At 35.3% G+C, this 25,987-nt stretch overlaps 3 protein-coding genes and 1 non-coding gene across 5 annotated transcripts; 3 read left to right on the top strand and 1 right to left on the bottom strand.

Annotated features, from left to right (window-relative positions):
• Window positions 1-1,471: 1,471 nt before the first annotated feature.
• On the top strand, window positions 1,472-2,609 carry LOC105162007 (uncharacterized). The gene has a single exon (XM_011079906.2). The coding sequence runs from the start codon at window positions 1,851-1,853 to the stop codon at window positions 2,451-2,453; it is 603 nt and encodes a 200-aa protein (XP_011078208.2). The 5' UTR covers window positions 1,472-1,850; the 3' UTR covers window positions 2,454-2,609.
• Window positions 2,610-5,111: 2,502 nt separating this feature from the next.
• LOC105161954 (pectinesterase inhibitor 3) lies at window positions 5,112-6,022 on the top strand. Its single transcript, XM_011079836.3, has one exon. It carries the CDS (start codon window positions 5,258-5,260, stop codon window positions 5,816-5,818), a length of 561 nt encoding a protein of 186 aa, XP_011078138.1. The 5' UTR covers window positions 5,112-5,257; the 3' UTR covers window positions 5,819-6,022.
• A 1,700-nt stretch (window positions 6,023-7,722) lies between these two features.
• On the top strand, window positions 7,723-7,793 carry TRNAV-CAC (transfer RNA valine (anticodon CAC)). The gene has a single exon. It is a non-coding gene; the product is annotated as a tRNA-Val (tRNA).
• A 477-nt stretch (window positions 7,794-8,270) lies between these two features.
• LOC105161953 (3-oxoacyl-[acyl-carrier-protein] synthase II, chloroplastic) lies at window positions 8,271-16,121 on the bottom strand. 2 transcript variants are annotated; one of them, XM_011079834.3, is made up of 13 exons: window positions 15,444-16,120; window positions 14,646-14,851; window positions 14,370-14,573; window positions 13,773-13,883; window positions 13,597-13,692; window positions 13,409-13,454; window positions 13,254-13,333; window positions 12,578-12,646; window positions 12,388-12,472; window positions 10,848-11,002; window positions 10,669-10,749; window positions 9,300-9,359; window positions 8,271-8,839 (listed from the first exon to the last, which is right to left on the bottom strand). In XM_011079834.3, the coding sequence occupies exons 1-13, from the start codon at window positions 15,772-15,774 to the stop codon at window positions 8,723-8,725; spliced, it is 1,641 nt and encodes a 546-aa protein (XP_011078136.1). In that variant the 5' UTR covers window positions 15,775-16,120; the 3' UTR covers window positions 8,271-8,722. The 2 variants fall into 2 exon arrangements, with proteins under 2 accessions (XP_011078136.1, XP_011078137.1); XM_011079835.3 differs by lacking the exons at window positions 8,271-8,839; window positions 9,300-9,359 and adding an exon at window positions 10,010-10,499 and having other exon boundaries at window positions 15,444-16,121.
• Window positions 16,122-25,987: the final 9,866 nt, after the last annotated feature.

Below are 25,987 nucleotides of genomic sequence, written 5' to 3'. Positions count from 1 at the left end.
CTTATAAGATTAGCCAAACACCGTCTAAGCAAAAAACTGAAAAATATTTATTTACATGAATTATTTTTATTTTTTATGTGATTATAGATTTCATCACTGGAAGTAAAAAAATAGAAGTAATTTATGTAATAATGTAATTGGGTGTATATGCAGGTTTTTAACAAATAGGGATGGTTTGTATAAATGATGTTGACATTTTTTAAATATGAATGTATACATAATTTTTTAAAAAATATAAATAATTTTATAAATAAACTATAATTCAAAAAGTATAGATGTAATTTTTTTCCTATTGAATAACGTTGTATTAATTATTTTTCTTTCTCGTTTTAATTATAATCAGAATATATCCATAAAGTATAAGAATTATTATGAAAAATAATTTATTTAATATCAGGAATCATTATATTTATACTTTTTGACCTATAATTTATTTTTATAAATTACTCCTACCTTTTGATAACACACATATTCCTATTGAAAATATAGATATCATTTATATAAATTATCTCTATTTTTTAAAAAAGTATACATACATTTTTGAAAACATTACCTTTATTGAACAAATTTTTCTTATTTTTTAGTTGATAGAGATAAAATCTGTAATTATGTAAAAAATAAAAATAAAAATTATTTGTATAAATAAATTATAGAGCATGGGTGTAAATAGGGGTGTGCAGATTACTGTTAAATTGGCCGAATCGGACCAGATCGAAAACCGAATCAAAATTTTCGGTTTGGTCATCGGTTTTTTTTTTTTTTTAACTTCGGTTTTTCGGTTCGATTTTTGGTAACCGTTTCGGTGAACGAACCGAACCGAACCGAAAAACTGAAATGTTAAATAATACAATAAATAAAATATATTTTTACACATATTAATATCATATGATTATTTATATTTATATATAATATATTCATATTATATTATTAATATTATATTAATTATAGAATATATATAAATATATAAATAAAAATAGAATAGAATTGAGTCAGAGTCATTGACTAAGTTATGAGAGAAGAGAAGTGAGACTGAGAAACAGAGCAATTAAGTTACCAACAGAGAAAGAAAAGAAAGAAAAGAAAGAGAATTGACTCTTCCGCGACCGGTGACGACTGAGAGAGGAAGAAGAAAAAAAAAAGACAGGACGGGCGACAACGACATGTAGGTTTTCTGGTTTTGCTCTTTTACAAACAAAAAAATTTCAAAATTTTGACTTACAATTTTGTTTTGAAGGTGTTTGATAAAATGTCTAAGTTAAAAAATATATGAATTCTTGTATTTATTGGATTCTTTTTAAATATCACAATTTTTATTTAAAATATCAAAATATATTATTTTAAAAAAAACAGTTTTTTCAGTTTTTAAACTAAAAAAATCGAATCTGCTCGATTTTTAATTTTGGTTTTTAGAAAACCCCAAACTGAATTTTTGATTAATAAAAAATTCAATTCGATTAACCCGTTTGCACACCCCTAGGTGTAAATATTATAATCCCTATCTTATACTACAAAATAAAAAAATAAATTTGTTATGTAAGACGACAATGAACCCTAAACCTAATGGTCGCTGTGGGGAGATTGTTGCCCGCGTGGATGCAACAACCAGTAACTACCTTACACGTGTCCCATGACCCACTGGACCCAAAACATCCGGGTATAAAGCACCGGATCTACCTTGGCAAATCGCATCTCCTTTCTATATATTCGGCATCTACTCTCGGATCCGCTTCGCACTATCCCATCCTACGGCCCAGATTCCCCTCTCTCCTCCATATAGTACCACCTCCACACTCTGGTTTCTAGAGAGAGAAAGCAAACAAACCCAGTTAGAGAGAGAGAGAAAGAGAGAGATGGAAATGAGTGCATTGAACCATTCCCCATTTGAAGCCCTTGCTTTCGACTATTTGAGATGCGGATTCTTGACGGCCGTCAACAGTGTATGGACCTGGGTAGCCGTTATAACGGCGGCCCTCAGCTTCTGGAGGATCAGGGCTTTGTCATCGCCGCTCGTGTCGACGCCGGAGCCACGTGGCAGCATCCAGGATGCTGTATCGACGTCGGAGGAGAAGGTTGGGCATGCTTCAGCTTCAGCTTCAACTCCTGGTGAAACCAAGCATTTATTATCAGCTGGGGCGACGACGTGGTGTGGCGTAGCGGAGCGGGAAGGTAGTTCGAAGGTGAAGTTCAGCCTGTGTTATAACGAGGATATTTTCAGGGGAAGTTATGAGGATGAAGACGACGGTGGCTGCAATGGTGGTGGGGCGGCGGTGACGATGAGTGGGAAAATAGGGTGGTGGTGCGACGATGTTTGGGAGAGAACGACAGTGGTGAGGATGGGAGACATGGGGTGGTACAGGTGCCAGGATTTGGCGGCTCTCGACGGAAGTGTGGTCCGGTTGTGGGGTGGCCGTAGGCGGAGAGCCGCCACCGGGGGTGGCGCCTTCAAGTGGTAGGTGTGCGGTAGTGGTTGTAGGAAATAATATAAGGGGTTAATGTGTATTTAGAAAATTGTAAATATATATATGCATATTTTTTTTGGTCTTTTTAGAGTATATTTGTGTTGTCTTTTTTGACAACATACGTTGAATACTAAAATCCCATTTGTCTCCTCTTCCCTTGTAAAAATTTCCAGTTGATTGTTTTGGGGTTCCATAATATATTCATGTGAATTTGTATCATATAAATTTTGACAAGAAATTTTTATTAATATTTTTTTTATAATAAATCAAAATACATAAATATTTTGTATTTTTTATAAAATTACAATGACATCCTCTAAAATTATAATTATAATTACAACGACATAATTCTTATTTAAAAACGAAACTTACATAAACACTTTTTGAAAAATATTATACTAACACTTTTCAAGAAGTGCCGCTGTAAAATTACAAACCATAAAAAATATCTGTATAAGTTAGCCTAATGGCAAAAACTATTAATGTAATGACCCTATAAATTATTATTGGTTAGATATGGAATTCAAATCAGATAGCATTAGTAGATTTCTCCCTTATATTTCAATAATCAATGTTTTAATTTCATCACTTGAACAAAAGTTTAAATTATTTAAAAATTCTTGCTTATTCCCATACATATATATAAACAGCATTTATATATCTTGTGGTTTGTTTTTCTCTTGAAAATATTTAATTATTTAAGCTGCAGACGTGTTGGCTCGTAGGGCATCAGACATAGATATAAGCCATTTTGGATATAATACTTGCCCCCTGTTTTCGGTCTCGATTTTGAATTTATACATTTGAATCTAATTTATTCTAAATAATTAAAATTGGAATAAGTCAGGAACTAAAGACCTCAAACAAAGTTGCATTATTAGTCCACTAGACGTTGTGTCACATTGTTTTTACGTGCATATAATGAATACTTTTTTTATATATTTTAAAATATACAAAAAATAATATTATAAATATATAAGTTAATACATTATTAACAGTCATTTATGAGTATGAAGCCGTTTTGTTTTTATATTAATACACATATATAGATGATGGGCACAAAGTTAGAAGCCCATTATTGAATTTTCGTAATGAAATAAGTCGAAAGAAGTGTCATGAAAAGTCCCTAGTCCATTTCATTTGGGCTGAAAAAGCAGATTCTTGAAAATTAATTAATTGTTTTGTTTAAAGTTTCTCCCACAAGCCCACAATCACTCACTTATTGAAAAATTCTTATCCGAATTAGATTTAAAGGAATCAAACCAATTAGACAACAAGTCATGTGATATATTTGTTATGTGATTGATTACTTCCCTTAAATTGTATATCAATCACACAATAAGCGTATCACATCTGTTATATAATTGGTTCAGATCTGGCCAAAACCAACCAAATTAAAATCTCCTCGATGTGAAATACATTGAGTAATTAAATGATCAACATATACTTTAATTTTTAAAAATAAAGAGCACGTTTTAGTGATCCATAATATTTTCTAACATGAATTTGCATCAAATTAATAAAGAAAAAAGGTTGTTAATTAAGGGTACATTAATGAGTACACCAAATGGTTGTTGTACATAGTTATAGACTTGTTCATGTTCATTGGAGGAGGTTCAAAACCTTAATGTAGGATCAAAATTAAAAATAAATCAATTATTGGACTAAAAGTGTAATTACGTAACCATAGAATTCCATTCTCATCTAGAGTTTGAGGTGTCAATACACATCATTAATGTCCACAAAAATACACAACGTAATAATATTTGCAATTCAACACGAGAATTTGCGTTGTTATTGCTCCTCTTTTTAACGATTGTATCATCAAAGATTCAAAATAAAATATCTAAGTCTCAAATGGACGTAATGTGCCACATTATACATTTATAGGTAAGTCGCATTTATGGATTCAACTATTTTGTTGGCATTAAATGTACGTACATGTAACACAAATGTGACCCTAAAAAAGTGTAATATTGAAGTAAAACGTTTGAAACCAGTGTGCTCTATACTTCATTATAAACTCATGTTGTATTTTATATTTTATTTATATATATATAATAATTTGAGGATGCACTGATTTTTATGACCGGAGCTAATAGCTAAGAGGAGAATAAATGCGTACCTGAATTTTCAGGACTATTTGTCGGTTCCCATTGATGTACGGAGGGTATTGGGGATTCCTTGAATGATGCCACGGATCCATCGATATAGGGTCTAGATTTGAATCAGATTGAGTTACTCGATCTAAACTAGTTTAAAGAGACGTGGACTCTCCTAAACATAAGCCATTTTGAACTTTTTTAGGAGGGTAAAAGGGGAATTTCCACATCAATATAATGTGAATAATTTATTAAAAAATATGTATTAAAATAATTTGGATTTTTATACATATATCACTAGAAGAAATGTAATGTTTAATCATGGTCAATTGCATAATTAAAAATAAATAATCATACTAAATTATTATTGAAATTAACAACCACATATTGAATATTATTATATTATAATAAATAATAATTATTACCATAATTTTAGTTTATAATGGACAAAATTATAATCTAACAGTAAATTTTGTTGCAGCGTACAGGTGAAATGTAATTATAGAAATTAACATGACCAACAACCCTATAAAAACATCCACGCTACACTTTCCTCCCCTTGTCTCTCTTACTCACATACTCTGACGCACTGCCCTAAACGCCCGGTATTTCAGACAGGGCGCCACCGCCGAGGCCCGCCGTCGCGAACGGCTGCACTACCAACAAACCCATTGAAGAAGCTAACCTAAAAGGAAGATGTTAAGGACCTTACTTTTCTCTCTCTTCCTTCTCCTTCTCTCTCCTCTACTTCCACATCCAACTCCAACTCGAGCGAATGCCCAAAAACACGACCTAGTCCACAGATCCTGCCTCCACGCCACCTACCCTGCAATCTGCGTCCGGACCCTCTCCTCCCACGGCGGCGCAGCCGCCACCCTCCGCGAACTGGCCCAGTTGGCCGTCAAGGTCAGCCTCGCTCGCGTCCGCAAGGCCTCGGACTTCCTCTCCCATAAAAAGGGCAGCGGCCGGAGGGAACAGGGAGCACTCAGCGACTGCGTGGAGCAAATGGGCGACTCCGTGGAGGAGCTGAGCAAGACGCTAGCGGCACTGCAACACCTCCGCCATGACGCCGACTTCAGGTGGCAGATGAGCAATGCGGAGACGTGGGTCAGCGCCGCCTTGTCCAACGAGGACACCTGCCTCGACGGATTCAAGGAGATGGACGGCGAAATCCGATCGGACGTACATCGGAAGATCATGAACGTAGCTCGTGTTACCAGCAACGCGCTTTATCTGATAAACCTTCTTGACGATTAATCTTAGTAGTAGTACTACGTATGATCTTTACATTGATCTCAATTTCTGTCTAAGGTTTGTATATGCACGTAGTTGTCTGTCTGTGGGTGTATTAATTACTGCTGTAAGTGTAACTATATATAGCCCTAATACGTATTTGTGTTCAGGAAAAGAATCAATGTATTAGGATATTTGGTATATTATTGAAGAGTAGGTTTATCTCGATTTCGGGACCGGATCTGCCTCGGCCAAATGTGAAAAAATCATTAAAACTATTGCTGTGTGGTTGATGTACATTTTGAAAAAAGTGATCAATCACATAATAAGTGTATCACACTTGCTTTGTGATTGATTTGATACGACCAAACTTGATTCATACAAGAATTTTCTGAGGGTTTCATAGGTTTAATGTGGAGACCAGGGATTTGTTAGGTGAGAAAAGTTTTTATCCAAACGGATCGCACAGTAAATATGATATGCTTAACATATGATAGTCACTTTACTTGAACTGTATACTTATCACACAATGAGTATATTATACTTGTTATATAATCGGTATAAGTCTGATCAAATCCGATCCGAGATAAAATTTTGGGTTAGGTGGATGTTTGATTATGGGGGACTTAACATTAATTGAGACAGGTCTATGGATTGCTTAATTAAGTGAGTAGGTAGGTTAATTATGCCACATTTTGGATACTGCGTGTGGGTTTAGTATCGGACCAGCCACATAATTTTTTGGGTAAATTTACATTTATATGGGTTAAAATTTCTTCTCATTACAAATATATCTTTATTAAATTTTACAATTATTACATTTGAGGTTTGTCAAAACCTTACAGTGTCTCACTGTGAAGTGCATTATAAGTACAAATTAGCCTCCAGTTTTCTAGCAAAAGAAACCATATATATTAGTGAAATATCAAGAATTTGCAACTAAATATAAATCATAAGACTATTGTTCCCCGCAAACAAACCCTCGCTCTCGTTTATCCTCTTTCTTTCTCGTCAATTCACTCTTGTTCAGACCATTATTGTTGATCGTCGACTATGCAGTCATTTCGGCCCCAAAGCAAAACTCTTTTGTATTTGTTCACTCTTAATTATCACTTTTTATCTATATCAATCTAGTCTCGGCTCTCTCTTTTTCGTTGGACGATCATTGTCGAAGATCGCATCAGAGACGTAATTGATCACTAGCTAGTGGAATCCTGTCGCAACCTTTAAATGTAGTGATTGATCAATTCAATATAAATGTATTTGTAATTAGGACAAATTAGCCTTGGAAAATGTGAATGCAACTTTTTCTAAGTTTTTCTATTATTATGTGACCTTTTGGAAAGAGTTGCTAAGTTAAGTTCTAGTTTAGGTGAAGGAAGCATGACCGCCTTACCAATCATTGAAACATCAATCAGGAAATATTTCAGACTTATATTCCTACTAATATATATAATTTCTATAATTAATGAACAAATATTGTTATTGTCAATCTATTCAAAGCTGGAATCAGTGACTTGACTTCAAGAACCAGACCAAGAACAAGCTTTTTATGGGTCCAGTTGTTCAGATAGTATCCTTTAGTAATTATCGTTGTATTTTGTATTACCTTATGCTATTTATTTATATACTTAAGTAAAAATATTCCACATATATAAAAACGTAATACTAAGTTATGATAAGAAAAAAGAAAAATCTTGATTATTAGTTGGTTAGGACTTGAGCATCTCTCCAAATTACATATATACATATATATATATATATTCTGATTATAGGTAAGACTTAATTTGATTTTTTTTATATATCTCAAAATTTCAACATTTATATATTAATGCATATTTTACACTAATTCTTGGAGGCAATTTGAGAATACAAAATGAAGTGTTGTTTGTGAATGTATAGATTGAGATTGAAATCATACATGCAACGTCTGGGTGGTGTAGTTGGTTATCACGCTAGTCTCACACACTAGAGGTCGGTTCGAACCCGGGCTCAGACATGCCTGTTTCAGATAATAACCTTTTTCCTTGCCAAACAATTTTATATGAATATTCAATTTGAATTATAATATATTTTGACCAAAAGTTCATATTTAGATTTAAGTCATTGTAAAGCAAAACTATGGTCATGTTCTCACTAACCAGCAAAATTGTCCAGTAATTTAACTTAAAATATATTTTTTTTCATTTGAAAATCAAGAATTTGCACCTAAATGGCAATGTATAACTCATTATTTTATGTAAGTGAATTATACATTGATGATGAGTGAGCTGTAATGCGTTAGTTCAATTTCTAATATGTTGATGGAATTAATGCAGTATTCAAACTGCAAAATGTCCCAATAAATTTTGACAAAAGAAGGATTCCATCACATCTAAGGATTGAATAGGTAAATGAATTTAGTCCAACATCAGTATCAGTTCAGTTAGGTGGTAGAAATGCATGCAAGTGAGAATTTAGTAATACAGACCAAGAATCATTCTAATTTACTTGTACTTTCCCGAATACCAGAAGCAAGTGTTGGTGGTTACAGAGATAACATTAGATAATCAGCAGAGGTGAAAAAAGAGCCTCTCACAACAGGAAATACCAGAATTCTCATCTTCTATGCAACATAAGAATGCTATCCAAAGACGCTGCTGATATAGCAAAACAATCCGATTGCTTGAGAAGGCAACTCGTATGAACTATAACACTTGTACAGGTGTCCCTACTAATTAACCTAGCATTTTTCTCTCTTGCTCGGCACAGAACCTAAGTTTGCTCTTCTTAATATAACTATACATCAAGGAAAAAGAAAACAACTGCAGAGTACGGCACATTCCAGTTGTTGTGTCGACCGTCCATTTCCTGAGACTTGAGGCCAATATGAACCTACCATTACAGACCTTTGCATCAATCTTTTTTCCAATTCAAGCGCTGTAGAATCTATTTGTATGGAGCAAATAAAATTGATGAGTTGTGGCCGCCAAATCCGAATGTATTAGACAATGCCACCTTAATATCCAGTCTTTCTTTTGTTGGTCCCACCAGCAGATTGGTATTCTGGATCAAGTGCAACCATCACTAATTCTATACAGCTTTATGAAATAAATAATACAAAGCCTGAATCGACTAAACAGGCACAGGTGCATTCTGGTTCATCAATAAATGTAATGCAGATTCGACTAACAAACAATGCTGCTGAATCAAGTTATCAAGCACATGTGCATTCTGGATCATTCGAATCAAAAGTCACAAATGCATTAAACAGATTTCTCAGTCCAACTCATGCATGTTATCACCTGTCTCTTTATATGCATTTAATCTCACATGTCCTGTCCTCAAGTTACGTATTCTATCTACAACACAGGAATAATCAGCTGTGGTTAAGCATGTCATAAATTAATGGCTTACAGATATTTCTTTTCAGATAAGTGAACGCATGACAGAGGACAAAAATGAGCTGTAACACTATTGTGTTTTCATATCAAATTACTGAAAGAATTGGGGTGAAGAAGCTTACCACGCCATCATCTGGATTTTCAAGATTGACATTTGGATGAATCCAGCCAGTCCTAATTGCCTACAAGAAGACAAGGGTCACTTTAACAAAAGCTTGTTGTTCCAATTTTTCATCATTTGGGAACATTCAATCAGACAATCACATTAAGGTATCATAATAATGACGCGGAACCGAAGTGGACCAATTTCACATAACTGATCACACAATGGCTATGTTGTTCCAAAGTCAACATATTTGGCTCTCTATGCATCAATTTGATTCCAAACCCTTAAATAAATAAGAACAAAAAATAATTTAGATAGCAAGATGAAAAATTTAAATAGATTTTAAACTTATTAGACAAGAATAGCAACATAAAAGCATATTCTTGTATGTTTTAGTTACTTTTAGTATATTTTAATTACTCTTCATAAAACCAAATAAAATGTTTAGATATTAATAGGGGTTTCATACTTGTAACTAGGAAACATATTCAATTCAAACTTTAAATAAAGTACTTAGAAAATAATTTATATAATATTTTAAAGCGCTTGATAATTGGTATATATATAAAATAGATTAGAAAATTGAAAGGGGAAAGAAGAGCAGCAAAAGAAAATCTTCATGTTCTCCACTGAACCAGCCTACCCTACCTCAATCCCAGCCCCTCACCCTTATCATCCCCACCCCAATGCAAAACCACCAAAAAAGTCCCACCCAAAAACCCCTCCCCTATGGATAGTGCCCAAGCGTCAAGTGGCACCCCCTGCTCAATCCCACCTACACAGAGCTCACATTAATATCAAAGTAAAAATGTGCGCGTGAACATGCACACCTACACCCACATGTCGGCAAGCGTGCCCGAGCACATGTAGGGGTTGGAGATGGGGTTACTGTTCAAGATGGGCAAATTGTCATTACAATGTTTCGAGTTTCCAACTTCTCTTAAACAAGCATATACGTATATATATGTCAAGCTAAAACAGACATTTGAAATTTTCAGGGAGGTTTTACTGACTCCATTGGTTTTAGGGGGTACTCATAATTTCAGTACTTGGAGGAATAGTTTTCATAAATAGGTCAAACCTATTGTGTGGTTTTTTGTATTTAACCCAAAAAAGTAATATTTTGGTTAATTCCTTTTCCTTGAATCCTGATGCCTTTCTGATTTCTGATTGGGGTACTTTAAGAGGATGAGAACACAACACCCGAATCACCCACCTGGAAAAGGAAAATGTTCAGAAAGTTCAAAAAGAGAAAAAAACACTAATATCCAAAGGCATATGCATTGATTGATAACTCCCTAACAGGTTCCTTCTGCAAATGATTAAGCCAAAAGTTTGCTAAAATTTCATGGCTGTATCCACAAAACAATACACAAGCAAGGCACCTGCACAGTTGCAACAGCCTCCACAGCACCAGCTGCTCCAAGTAGGTGTCCAGTCATAGATTTTGTGGAGTTCACCCTTAACTGCAAAAATGAATAAGGATTAGCCAAAAATTACACAAAAACTTCTGCAATAACTCACAACAAGTATGGCAAGAAAGAGAACAGAAGCCTGTGGGAACCTCTGGATTCTGCCCAAAACAATGAATAAGCGCTTGATACTCCTTAAGATCACCAGATAGAGTAGACGTTGCATGTGCATTTATATAATTCACATCTTCCTTAGATACTCCTGACTGAGACAGAGCCTTCTCGATGCACAAAATGACACCAGTCCCTGCTTGTAGATAAATCAAAGGGTCAAAATTACATGCAGTTATTGCACATATAAAGAGGGCTACAATATTGGCAGTTTGTGTATATAGCAGAATTTAAACTCGGGAAAACCATCCCTGGTTCCAAACATCACAAAGTTGGAACCGGAGCTATTAGAACCAATACGTTATTATGGATGGCAACTGGACCCGAAAACCGGGGCCCAAATGGGGCGGGTTTGGTATTGGTTTTGACAGTTCTGCGGTGGGTCCAGGTCCATTGGGTTGGGGCCTGCAGGGTCCGGGTTGGTGCAGGTTTTGGCTCGGACCCAACCCGGCTCATATTTTATATAAATTTGACTCAAGTTTCCACATGCATAGTGCATAAACACATGAATAAAAGCAAAACGACCTACACATATCAAATGAACAAGTCATACAAATTAATAGAACAGTTGAAAAGGAAAAGTTCAATCATTTTTTAATGGAAATTTCAACCATATGGAGAACTATTCATGAAGTTTAGTTATTTTTTTAATGTTGGAGGGTCTTAGGGCTATCATTGTTCCAAATGAAGAAGGCTGGTGATACAGCAATTCAACTGGTAGTTCTCAGATATTGACAAGGTAATGGTATACTTGAAGACGAAACACTTTCTAGGCCATTTTCCTTTTTTATTCATTTTTTCTTACTTCTGCACTACTGTAAGAGAAAAGCCAAGGGAGAAGCAGGTGCATTCCAAGCTCGTTTTAGCTAAAAGGTAAGAACAGTATACATCTTCTTCATTCATCTTTATGAGAAGAAAACTGAAGCTTTAGCACGGATAAATAAGAAAAACGAAAATACTCAGAATGATTTGATAAAGAATCTTCAAAAGTTGACAACTGATGAGTCTTCCAAGCTTTCTCAACAAGGCAACTATATCATTTTCTGGAACTTATTTTTAGATGAGATGCCATAGTTACAAAGGTAAATATAACTTGATACACCATGACCTAAGTCCAGCTCCTTCCTGGGTAATGGTATATTCATATACTCACCTTAATGATTTCATCACAGTCATTAAGGAATAAGATTTTGTTGAATTTTGTTGCTTTAAGTTGTTATAGTCATATTACACTAAAATGGAACCAGATTAGAAGCAAAATTAACTTATGAGAAGTAGGTGAGGTGGCCTAGCTGTGGTCTCTGGAGCTTAAATGTAAACTTCATCTATGCTAGCTTCAGCACTTTCAATAGACATTGCTCCTCTAGATTAGCAGCTTAACAAGAGAGATTTATCATTCATCTCCCGTTTGCTCTTACTCATAACGATGTAATATAATCCCACTACTCCCCAAACAGCAAACATGACTTCTCTTCACCTCATGCATTAATTTTGTAAAAAAGAAGAAAATAAGGGATGTACCTTCTGGATGAGGCTCTGTCATGTGATAAGCATCACATGTGAAGCTTCCACCAAGAAACTCAGCATAGATAGTTGCTCCTCTCTTCTGCTCATCCATATGGATTGGGAAGGTTATTTTTAAGGAAAAATTAGCCAATCTGCATACATGACAAAAATATCAGCTCCTGAACCGTTTAGAGTGTCACGCTACCTTAGCATGTTCAAGTTCCTCCAAAAGCAATACTCCTGCTCCTTCTCCCATAACAAATCCATCACGATTCTGTCAAACATCAGAAGTTAAGTCATAGGAGAAGTGATACTTAAGATCAAATAATTATGGGGTGTAACAAGCTCTCAATTGAGAGTCATAAGTGAGTGGTATGGTAGAGTGGTGGAAACATTTTTTTCTTCTGTATTTTGGACCTTAGCTCCATGGAACAATATGATTCTCCATTTGATGGTTCATTTAAATTACAATTTTCCATCCATCATCGCTGATATAAGCATATTGACCTGATTGATTGGTGTTCAACATAGACTATCTGGATATGCAAAGAACTTAGGTCATGACTAATGGATAATTCAAAATCACTTTGATCTGAAAGATAAGAAAATTTTACAGCCGTTACTATGATGTTGAGTGGTCAAGTTAAATAGCTTCTATCAATGGCTACACCAGATAATTCACAAATTTTTCATTCAGGAAAGTTGAAGATAAGGTAAATCAACTATTGATATACATGTCACTTCAAAAATGAATAATGAGACAATTTTTTCTGAACTCTAGGTTCCAGCATAGCAAGTATGTGCGCGAGAACATTCAGAACTTCAATTATTGTTCATCAAATTTCTGCAATATACATAGAGATAAGCAAACAGAAAATTACAGTATCCCAGGGACGTGAGGCTTTAGTAGGATCAGCATTTCTCTGGGACAGTGCCCCGCATGCAATAAAACCTCCCAAACCTGCACCAAGTTTTATCATTTAGAATCTGAAATGAGCATTTGGAAAAATATGTAAACAGAGAAAAGGACAGTTACCAATTGGTATGATTGCTGCATCTGAGCCACCACAAAGCATCATATCCTGCAAAATCTCGACAAGCATCAGCAATATGGGAAGGTAAGAGATAGCGTGGTCTATACTCTGAAAATTTGTTAGTTGATTTGGACAAAAGGAAACGAGGAACTCTAGTCTGAATCTTGAAAGAAGAGGGCAAGTGACTCACAGCTTCACCTCTGATGATATGGTTAGCAGCATTCAGTATACAGAAATTGCTTGTTGCACAAGCAGTAGATATTGAGTAGTTTGGGCCCATCCATCCCTGTAATAATCAAGCTCAGGATCACGACTTAAGTTACGCATTAATCGAGCAGCTGCAGTCAAAATAATGAATTTGTTTACCAGATCCATTGCGAGCATGGCGGAACCCATGTTTGTAACTGCAAAAGGAACACAAAATGGATTCATCTTCCTATATGAGATCCGCAAAGCTTCAATTGCATCATTAAAGACCTGTCCAAATGCTAAACCAACTGAGAAGGCAGCCAACCATATCTTGAGATAAAGTCATGTGGAATCTAATAGAACTACTAGAAGAACAACATATTTTCCCAGTTTAGACATTTAGGTTCTCATTGGGGAGGCTTCAACATGCTATTGAACTTCTAAAACTCAAGAAAATTTTATTCTCAGGTGATCAAATATGACATTCTCATTTGTGTTCAATTAATCATAAAGTTCAGAAATAGATTCAACTATGTAATCTCAAAAGGAAACAATGCTGCTATGATTTATACACCCATGCTGAATCATGGTAACACACATGAGAACAAAAACCAGGAAATTGATAAATTATCACAATCTGAAGGCAAAGCAAAATTCCAAAGTCAGATCAATGGTGGAACCTCCATTAAACCCAATTCCTCGAGCATTTATGCAGTATTTCACCTGCAGCCACCTTATCCCTCCTTTTTTTTGGTGAGAAGAAATTAAACTTACTTGCATCCCACCCATAGCGGAGCCAATTAGGACGCCACATCTTGCTTTATTCAATTCTTCCATGACATCTTCTGTAATTCCTCCATCAGCTAGAGCCTTCTTGCCTGCTGTCAGCATGTAAAGCATGAACCTGTCCATTCTCTTGGAAAATTTGGGTGCAACCCAGCCATCTGCTGAAAATGACTTGATCTCTCCAGCAATCCTCTGCAATTGAAATCATTCTAGCAAATGACAACCACCCTTAAAATAATGAAAAGAGGATACTGCGAGACATACAGTTGGATACTGCGAACAATCAAAAGCTTCTATCTCACTAATTCCACTGACTCCTTGAAGCAGGTTGTTATAGAAGACATCTGGATCATGACCAAGCGGTGTCTCCACACCCATACCCGTGACAACAACTCGCCTTTGTGGAGTTGGAGGTTTCTGCTTGGGTGTAACCTCCATGGCAGGGCTTACAGCTGTAGCCATTATTTCTCCTATAATTCACATGGGAACCCAAATAATCAACAAAGATGCCCCAGGGAAAACAATCTCGTGCATCATGATCCATAAAATGTGAAAAACCTTTGAAGCAATTAAATTATTAACTACAGTTTGCTAAATGTAGAGCTCCGGAGATAGCGTAGCACCACTCCTATGAAAATAGTTAATACAACAACTCTACGTGAATTAGCCTCTACTTCACTAAAGCTGATCACATGATTCATGCATAAACAATGAACAACAGCAAAGCACAAACTATCTTTAATTTTACTAAACCCAGTTCACTAATAATTGAATTCCATGACCGAAAACTACAAGCACATCATAAACCAAGGAGAAAATCTAGTGGGTCAGGAATTTAATTAAGCCAATCACGAGGAAAATACACGTAACTTAAATTTAAAACCCCTAAACTAAATTATAAATACATATATATGTGTGTGTCTGTGTGCGTGCTTGCGTTTATAAAACGACAACTAAATTCACGATACAAGCCATAGCAGCACACCAAACACAACAAAAATCCGCACAATCACCGAAATGTAGACACACAAGCACAGAGTAAAAGCAAGCAAAAAGACGCACCACAATGTGGAGAGGAACGAAGGAGTTTCCTGCGCCTGCGAAGCAGCGGCAAATTCCTCGATGCGAAGCCGAACAAACATCCGGATGAGGCATGCGAAGATTTATAGAAGTCATCGCAGGGCTCAAATGCGAAGCAAGAACTGGCGAGACTGCTAAAACTGGAGAAGTCCGGAGCACATTTGGCGAGAACCCGCTTCCTGCGGCGGGCAGCCCATTTGCTGAGGCGACACAAACTAGTCGACGACAACATGGAAACAGAAGATTCCTTCTCATAAGCCACTGACATGCATGCGGCCATCAGCCATGAGCACACCACCGATGTCGCCGCCATCCCAATCCCCTGTTCCCCCCACAAACCTCTCCTCAACAGAATGTTAGTATGAATATATGTATAATAATGTGTATCTATACCATTCCAATGTGTATAAATCTCTGTATAAGTATATATATATATATATATATCAATTTGGTTTGACGGATTAAAACTGAGAAGACTGTGGGGACTGGAAACTGAAGTGTGTGGGCTTTAAGATGGGGATTGTGAAATCAATGAGAGGGCCATTTTCATTGATTGAATCTCTGTGTGTGTGTGTGTGTGTGAGAGAGAGAGAGAGAGAGAGAGAGAGAGAAGAGTAGAGAGAGAATCAAATTGGTATCATTTTATTTGGTGTTTCTTCGGTTTTTTGGGCTTCAAATTAATTATTTATTGGAGCAATATCCGACTCTCTCTCTCTCTCTCTCTCTCTCTCTCTCTCTCTCATAAAATATAAAAATAAAAAAATAAAAAAGAAATATTAGGCAGCACAGCAAAGCATCTACCACCAGAAAAATTTAAAGATAATAGGGGGAGGGGAAAATTTGATGGTGGGTGAGAAGTTAATTAAATTAAAATTTTAAATTGGCATATCAAATTAATTAAGAAATCAATTTACCCATTTTCAGTTATATACTTAGTATTTGTGGCACACACTTTTATTTGCAAATTTTACAATATTATTTAAAATAAATTATTTTAAAAATATTTATTATTTAATAAAATATATAAAGCATGATAAGTTAATATTAAATTTATAATAAATTAGGGTAAAAAATACATGAAAACAAAAAAAAAATAGTAAATACCAAAACATAATGGGGGAAGTGGGAAGTTATAAAATGAATAAAAAATAAATTAAATATAAAAAAATCAGACCAAAAAAGATAGAGACACCAAAGAGTTACTCTCCCTTCGTAATAAAGTATAGATAAGTATAGCTTATAATAACAAGAGTTAGTTACTTCAAAGCGTTGGTTCTTAATAATTAACTAATGTATACGGCACTCTTAAATGAGTGCGTATAATTAAAATAAAAAAATTAAAAATATAATTTATTATGTTTTTAAATATGTATTTTAACTGAAGAAAAGAATATTAAAAATAAAAAAAGAAATTTATAAAATGTTCAAGTTAGTGGAGGTTGAGAGATGGAGGGAGAAAATTATAAAAATTGGTGAAATAATTTTAAAACTAAAATAGAAAAAAAAAACATACCATAATTTGAGACACCAAATGCCCACTGTATAGATTAGTGAAGGAAGCATACACATATGTGAGGTCGTTCAAAGTATAATTATTTAACTAAATAAATAAAAAATAAAATAAATAATCAATCAGAATAATTAAAATGTATTAATTTTAAATTTAAATGAATAATAACAAATGTGGAACAAATAAATCAAAGAAGACTTTTCTTCTTAAAAAAGTAATAAATATTGCGTATTTTAGCCAATTATGGCAACCAAAATAAATTTCTCTATGAGGCTAAGCATTAATATATAATTAGGCGTACAGTATATGGCACGTTGGATGTATGTGTAACAGAAATACCAATAGTGTGTTCTCCCGTAATATATAGTAATCAGTATGTGTGGCACAATTAAATATTTTTGTATAATTAATTTAAATTTTTAAAAGATATATTAATTAAATTAATAAAAATATTTAAAAAATATAAAAAATGAGAGAATAAAAGTGATGTTGAAGTTGAGAAGAAAGGAAAACGAGGAGTTGAGGAGAGAGAGAGAGTAAAAAAATATAAAAAAAAAAATTGACAGGCCAATAAATTAAAGATACCAAGATGGTGTTCTTCAAATATATTAGTAATTTGTGGGGATAAATATATTTTTGGTCCTTAAATATAGTTACTAATGTGATTTAGTCCTCAAACTTTAAGTTTTTTTTCACTTTTAGTCCTTTCGTTAATTTTTGTGCTAAACTTAATGAAAATTTCAAAACAATGCTATTTTTCTCCCATTTTGTGATGTTCTTTCACATCAATGCACCCATTTTTTCTATTATTTTTTTCAAACTTTAAAAGAGAATAAATAAAAAATAAATAAATTTAAGCAACAAAATTTTTAAATAATATTAACAAAAAATTATCAATAATAGGAAAATTGTCGGTAAATTTTAGAAAAATTGTTGCTTAAATTTATTTCTTTTTTGGTTTATTCTCGTTTGAAATTTGAAAAAAAAAATAGGAAAAACATATGCATTGGATTACAATTTGAAAACACCAAAAAATGGGAGAAAAATAGCAATCTTTTATACTTTAAATGAAATTTATGTTAAGTTTAATAGAAAAGTTAACGGAAGGACCAAAAGTATCAAAAAGTTAAATGTTTGAGAACCAAAATTACAACCCTAAATTATTTAAGGATCAAAATCGCATTAGTGACTATATCTGAGGATAAAATATATATTTATCACGTAATTTGTGGCACACTCTATGGATGTGCAATTAATTTAAAACTTAACTAATATAATTGTTCCTTTTACAAAATATATATATTAGTTAAACAAATAAAAATAGTAAAATAATAAAAGTTGGGGAAAGTTATTAAGAGAATAGTGGGTGGAGAGAGAAGAAAAAAATATAAATAATATAAAAAATAACAGAAATTGTGGGAAGTTACTAAGAGGAGAGTGGGAGAAGAAAAAGACATATGAAAGTTGAGAAAGAGAGATTTGGAGGTTAAAAAAAATTTATTTTTTGAAACAGTGTCTCATTTGTTTTTTGTCAAAATAAGTTTACACAAATTATAGGCCCTACAACTAAAAAAATTATATACATACTCATACATATATATTATCTCCTATTAAACAACATCAAACATATCATACTTATTTTATATTATCTCCAAAAACAAATCCAAATATACATTCTATTTCTAACACATACTTATTTATCTTTATTTTTCTCTCTCTATCTCCATAAAACACATCAAACCAAGTTAAAAATGAAACCAAACATAGTGATGATGTTTAGGAGAGATATAGTCGTAGTATCGATAGAGGGTGCTACAAATGAACTATTATTAATTGATTACAAATTTCTGACGACTCAATACCTAATAAAGACAATTACAACAAATATATATTGATCGATAATGTCAGATAAATTAAATTTAAACAATACTAACTTTTACAGTAGACAATACCAACTATGCAATAGAACAACATCGCACGCATATGATGGGGTTCGAATCCATGACCTTTAAAAAGTCGTAGGGGCTAAGTTAATAATAACTGCTATATAGGTGGACTAATAACTATTATAAAATAGAATATTACTCACAAATTAGTGAAATTTGATGGCAAAATTATTTAAAAAATGTCGAAATTTTTTTTTTGCAGAAGTAGGTGAATTTGAAAAATGTTAACATTAGGCGGAACGCGGTGCCTATTTTTTAATTAAAAAATAATAATAATAATTTTAGTTGAAATAAAAAATTAATTTTGTGAAAACTTTAAAAACTCGTGAAATATTGACGAAAATGAGTAATTGTAGTTTTGTTGGAATCATCTGGACGAGAGGATTCAAACAGTGATAGTCTCATGCCGTGATTTGTCCTGACGGCGGAGAAATCGACTACAAACAATTTCAGCGTAAACGTTGGCGGCGGAAATATTTCAAATTGCAACAAATACTTGATGAAATTGAACAAGACTAGTCTCGTTGGAATCGTCTGGACGAGAGGATTCGAATGGCAGTAGTCTCAATCCGTGATTCGTCCTGATAGGGGCAAACAACTTCAACGCGAATTTTTGGCCGAAAAATCTTCAAATTTTCAAATCTCAACAAATACTTGATGAAATTGAGCAAGACTGGTCTTGTTGAAATCGTCTAAATGAGAGGATCTGAACGACAGTGGTCTCAATCCATGATTCATCCTGACGGAGGAGAAACGACGGCAAACAGCTTCAATGCGAATTTAAAAAATTTTCGGCCGGATTCGCGTTGAAGCTGTTTGCCATCGTTTCTTTGCCGCCAGGATGAATCATGGATTGAGACCACTACCATTCAAATTCTCTTATCCAAACGATCCCAACGAGACCAATCTTGCTCAATTTCATCAAGTATTTATTGAGATTTGAAAATTTGAAGATTTTTCGGCCGAAAATTCGCGTTGAAACTGTTTGCTGCCGTTTCTCCGCGTCACGGATTGAGACCACTTCCGTTCGAATTCTCTCGTCTAGACGATTCCAACGAGACCAGTCTTGCCCAATTTCATCAAGTATTTGTTGCGATTTGAAAATTTAAAGTATTTATGCCGTCAACATTTGCACTGAAATTGTTTGGGGTCGTTTTCTCCACCGTCAGGACGAATCACGGCATGAGACCATCGCTGCTTGAATCCTCTCGTCCAAACAATTCCAACAAAACCACGATTACTCATTTTCGTCAATATTTCACCAAGATTCGAATTTTTAAATTTTTCACAACAATTTTTTTTAATTTCAACTAAAATTCTTATTATTTTTTTTAATTAAAAAATAGGCACCGTGATCTAAGATCGCGGTGCCATAGAAAGAAATTTTTTTTTTAAAAAAAACTTTGAGGCACCGCACTGTAAGAACGCGGTGCCGCCTAGAATGTTAAAACTTTTCAAATTCACCTACTTCTATAATTTTTTTTTTCTCGACATTTTTTAAATAATTTTGTCGAATTTGATCCTATGATATTATAGTCACGTGATTTTAACTCTACCAATTAAATTAGACTTTATTTACAAAATTCTGCACTGGAGAGCTATAATAGTATTTTTTTTTCTTTTATTTAGAACTTTCGTATAAATCGCATAATTTCTTCCCCTTATCTATACAATTTTTATCATAAATTGCATAATTATTCCACACAAGGATAGAATTTTTAGTTTTCAAACTACTCATTTAATTAGTTGAAATTTTTATAAAACAATATTACATATCGTATTTTATATACACATTAATATAAAAAGATGAAATGTTGTGCAAAGTATTCTATGCTTTTATTTTTATGAGTCTCACGATTTTGTCTTGAATGCTCGCTATTAGGAGATAAAAGCATTGAGATTTATAAGTTAATAATAAGTATGAATAAATGGATAGATTTAATTTGACCAGTGAAGGAATAAAATAAGTGGATCACAAGTGCTTCTTCTTTTTTTTTTTAATAACAACGATGAATTATAATTAATTAAAATAAATTGATTAACGTTTCACGAATATGTCACTATTCGAACCCATCATCTCTAATGTCATGGAGTCTCAATTTCGACAACTGAACTAGAACTCTTTGGCAAGTAAATCACAATTGTTATGCGTGTTATGTATATGTTGCTTACAAATTAATAATTGTACTTTTAATATTTTAATAGTTATTTTTTATTTAGAATCAAATTCACTTATAAATAGCAAAACCATCCCAAACTGCAATTTGATTTTAATTTCGGTTTATAAAAATGTAATTATTAATTCTGTATTTGTGAAACTACTCGCAGTAATTCAACTGAAAAACGTAAAGAATTGAAACTGCACTACAATCAGCCCAACACGTCAGTTAACATAATTACATATTTATTTATTAGATATAAATAAATGTTCGAATACTAGACGTCATTTTTGTCAAACTATAAATACTTATTAATAGTAATATTGGACACATAAATTTCATTAAATACAAACGAGCAAAAAAAAAAGAAAAAAAGAAAGGTTGAATGGTAGCATAAATGTCACTTTCTTACATTTAATATGAATTAAAAAGTCTACCTAAAAATCATAATTAAGAATGTAAGGGACCACCAAAAATAGGTAAGCTGAATATGTAGTAGCTAAAGTTGAAGATTATTCAAGGGATAATTACACTCTATTTTCCTAAGATTTAGTATAATTATATGTAGATTTGCTGTGGTTTACGAAATTACATATAAAACTCCTGAGATTTGCTTCCATCTTATAAATAAGTTCTTCCGTTAGTCCAAATTTACCTAATTTACTGATAATTATCCCCAATTGACTTGTAGAAGATCAAATAAATCTTTTTATGATCGAATAACCCTCATATAAACTAGGATTGACATCAATAGAGTAGGACCTCGTATCATCATCAGGCACACCATCGTAAGAAGAAGAAAAATAACTCGGCTGAGGTGCATAAAATATCATTCTTTGCGCCCAATCCATCAAGTGTTCATCTTCCCAGTGTGAATAATTACCCTTGACAAGAACAATTGGGGTTTGCTCCTACGGTACTAGATGGGAAATCACAGCATCAAAGTACTCCTCCACCCTCTCATCGCCATGAGAGGTCCAATTATAATTATTAAAAAATTAGTCCAGGACCAAATTCGTTAGGCCCAAGCCACAACCCCCACCCACCACCTGGAAGGCTAGACCCAACCTACCGGCTCGATCCACCTACTACCCGACCCAGTTCCCATTTTTAGATGATTGAAACTCTTCGCCTTCTTATTCTTTTTTCTTGGCCGAATTTATTCACCCTCATCGTCTTTTTTCCATTTTCTCGATTTTTTGCGCCATCATCAATAGCTTATCTCTTTTTATTCACTACTTTCGGGATGAAAACATGGAGAGAAACAAGTGAGGAAAAATAAAAGAGATAGGTAAACCTAAGTGGTTTGATGGTACCTTGGTGGCCACATGTGTGCTTTGGTGGTGTAGGTTAGCCTTGGTGGCTATAGTCCCTTGGTGGGTTGAGCAATTGGTGGTTGGGTTGCTGGCCTTTGTGGTTGTGGCTTCCCCATTGGATCCGGCTCCCTGAGCTGAAATTATTTATCATTGCTATTTTTTCTCACTGTTTCTATTAATCTGTAATCATTGTTATATTGGTTTGTATTCCGCTCTAATAATTATTTTTGCTTTGTGGGCTCCCAGTGTGGGTAAATTCCCAACAATGATATTCTGGCTTAAACATCTCGCATATACAAGTGATAATTTACATCGTCGGGTGTTCTGAACTTTGTGTTTTTGCACTTCCGAAAAGAGCATCTCATTTTGTCTCCATTCGTATGTACATGCTGACACTTGGCCCATACTACAAAAGTCTTAAACCCATCCTCAAGCTTCGGTCTAAGACCTATCCTTCTCGAGAGATTCTTATGATGCATCCATCTCCTCAATTCCCGTAACATGATTATATATATCACTGCATGTTCACATATTTCGCCACGTTTCATGCTTATTTATGGATGTGTGTGTGTGTTTGGTGTGTGCGTGTGTGAGTGTGGGGAGTGTGTGTGTGTGGTGTGTGAGTGTGGGGTGTGTGTGTGTGTGTGTTTGTTTGGGTGTGCGCGTGTGGGGTGTGTGTGTGTGTGTGTGTTTGTTTGGGTGTCCGCGTGTGGGGTGTGTGTGTGTGTGTGTGCATGTGTATATGTGTGGGGGTGTGTGTGTGTGTTTGTGTGTGCGTGTGTGGGGTGTGTGTGTGTTTGTGTGTGCGTGTGTGGGGTGTGTGTATGTGTGTGTGTGTGTGTGTTTGTGTGTGCGCGTGTGTATATGTGTGGGGGTGTGTGTGTGTGTTTGTGTGTGCGTGTGTGGGGTGTGTGTGTGTTTGTGTGTGCGTGTGTGGGGTGTATGTGTGTGTGTTTGGGTGTGCGCGTGGGGGGTGAGTGTGTGTGTGTGTGTGTGTGGTGTGTGCGTGTGTATGTTTGTGTGTGTGTGTGGTATGTGTGTGTGTGTGTGTTTGTATGTGCGCGTGTGGGGTGTGTTTATGTGCATGTGTGTTATGGTTGAAAATGTTTTACTTCAATTTTGAACATGGAAGAAGTGAGGTGTTGCTTTTATCTTATGCGCCAACGAATGCCATCTGCGTCTTGTTACATTTGTCATTGTACTTCAATTTCTAATCTTCATTTCTATCTACACAATCCTTTTTCTCGTGTAGGATGTCACCTTAGTTTCGTCATATTTACCGCCATAATAATATGAACTAGGACTGACATCAATAGGACAGGAACTCGTATCGTCATCAGGCACATCATCGTGAGAAGAAGAAAAATAACTCGGCTGAGATGCATAAAAAATCATTCTCTGCGCCGAATCCATCTAATGTTCATCTTTCCAGTGTGAATAATTACCTTTGACAAGAACAGTTGGGGTTTGCTCCCTCCAGTACTGGAGGAAAAATCACAACATCAAAGTACTCCTCCACACTTTCATCGCCATGAGAATTCCAATTACAATTATTGAAAAATTAGTCCAGGACCAAAGGCCTAAGCCACAACCCCCACCCACCACCTGGAAGGGCAGACCCGACCCACCGGCCCGATCCACCTACTACCCGACCCAGTTCCTATTTTTAGATGATTGAAACTTTTCGCCTTCTTATTCTTTTTTCTTGGCCGAATTTGTTCATCCCCATCGTCTTTTTCCCATTTTCTCAATTTTTTGCGCCATTATCATTAGCTTCTCTCTTTTTATTCACTACTTTCGGGATGAAAACGTGGAGAGAAACAAGTGAGAAAAAATAAAAGAGATAGGTAAACCTAAGTGGTTTGATGGTACCTTGGTGGCCACATGTGTGCTTTGGTGGTGTAGGTTAGCCTTGGTGGCTATAGTCCCTTGGTGGGTTGAGCAATCGATGGTTGGGTTGCCGGTCTTTGTGGTTGTGGGCTTCCCCATTGGATCCGGCTCACTGAGCTGAATTTATTTATCATTGCTGTTTTTTCTCATTATTCCTATTAATCTGTAATCATTGTTATATTGGTTTGTATTCCGCTCTAATAATTGTTTTTGCTTTGTGGGCTCACAGCGTGGGTAAATTCCCAACAATGATATTCTGGCCTAAGCATCTCGCATATACAAGTGATAATTTACATCGTCGGGTGTTCTGAACTTTGTGTTTTTGCACTTCCGAAAAGAACATCTCATTTTGTCTCCATTCGTATGTACATGCTGACACTTGGCCCATTCTACAAAAGTCTTAAACCCATCCTCAAGCTTCGATCTAAGACTTATCCTTCTCGAGAGATTCTTATGATGCATCCATCTCCTCAATTCCCGTAACATGATTATATATATCACTGCATGTTCACATATTTCGCCACGTTTCATGCTTATTTATGGATGTGTGTGTGTGTGTGTGTGTGTGGTGTGTGCGTGTGTGAGTGTGGGGAGTGTGTGTGTGTGGTGTGTGAGTGTGGGGTGTGTGTGTGTGTGTGTGTTTGTTTGGGTGTCCGCGTGTGGGGTGTGTGTGTGTGTGTGTGCATGTGTATATGTGTGGGGGTGTGTGTGTGTGTTTGTGTGTGCGTGTGTGGGGTGTGTGTGTGTGTGTTTGGGTGTGCGCGTGTGGGGTGTGTGTGTGTGTGTGTGTGTGTGCGTGTGTATATGTGTGGGGGTGTGTGTGTGTGTTTGTGTGTGCGTGTGTGGGGTGTGTGTGTGTTTGTGTGTGTGTGGTGTGTGAGTGTGGGGTGTGTGTGTGTGTGTGTTTGTTTGGGTGTGCGCGTGTGGGGTGTGTGTGTGTGTGTGTGTGTGTTTGTTTGGGTGTCCGCGTGAGGGGTGTGTGTGTGTGTGTGTGCATGTGTATATGTGTGGGGGTGTGTGTGTGTGTTTGTGTGTGCGTGTGTGGGGTGTGTGTGTGTTTGTGTGTGCGTGTGTGGGGTGTGTGTATGTGTGTGTGTGTGTGTTTGTGTGTGTGCGTGTGTATATGTGTGGGGGTGTGTGTGTGTGTTTGTGTGTGCGTGTGTGGGGTGTGTGTGTGTTTGTGTGTGCGTGTGTGGGGTGTATGTGTGTGTGTTTGGGTGTGCGCGTGGGGGGTGAGTGTGTGTGTGTGTGTGTGGTGTGTGCGTGTGTATGTTTGTGTGTGTGTGTGGTATGTGTGTGTGTGTGTGTTTGTATGTGCGCATGTGGGGTGTGTTTATGTGCATGTGTGTTATGGTTGAAAATGTTTTACTTCAATTTTGAACATGGAAGAAGTGAGGTGTTGCTTTTATCTTATGCGCCAACGAATGCCATCTGCGTCTTGTTACATTTGTCATTGTACTTCAATTTCTAATCTTCATTTCTATCTACACAATCCTTTTTCTCGTGTAGGATGTCACCTTAGTTTCGTCATATTTACCGCCATAATAATATGAACTAGGACTGACATCAATAGGACAGGAACTCGTATCGTCATCAGGCACATCATCGTGAGAAGAAGAAAAATAACTCGGCTGAGGTGCATAAAAAATCATTCTCTGCGCGAATCCATCTAATGTTCATCTTCCCAGTGTGAATAATTACCTTT

Source organism: Sesamum indicum, linkage group LG5 (genome assembly GCF_026168435.1).
Source record: "Sesamum indicum cultivar Baizhima isolate 11 linkage group LG5, ASM2616843v1, whole genome shotgun sequence".
Classification (NCBI taxonomy): Eukaryota; Viridiplantae; Streptophyta; class Magnoliopsida; order Lamiales; family Pedaliaceae; genus Sesamum; species Sesamum indicum.
Note: the sequence above shows the minus strand (reverse complement) of the source record. Positions and strands in the feature narration are given on the sequence as shown.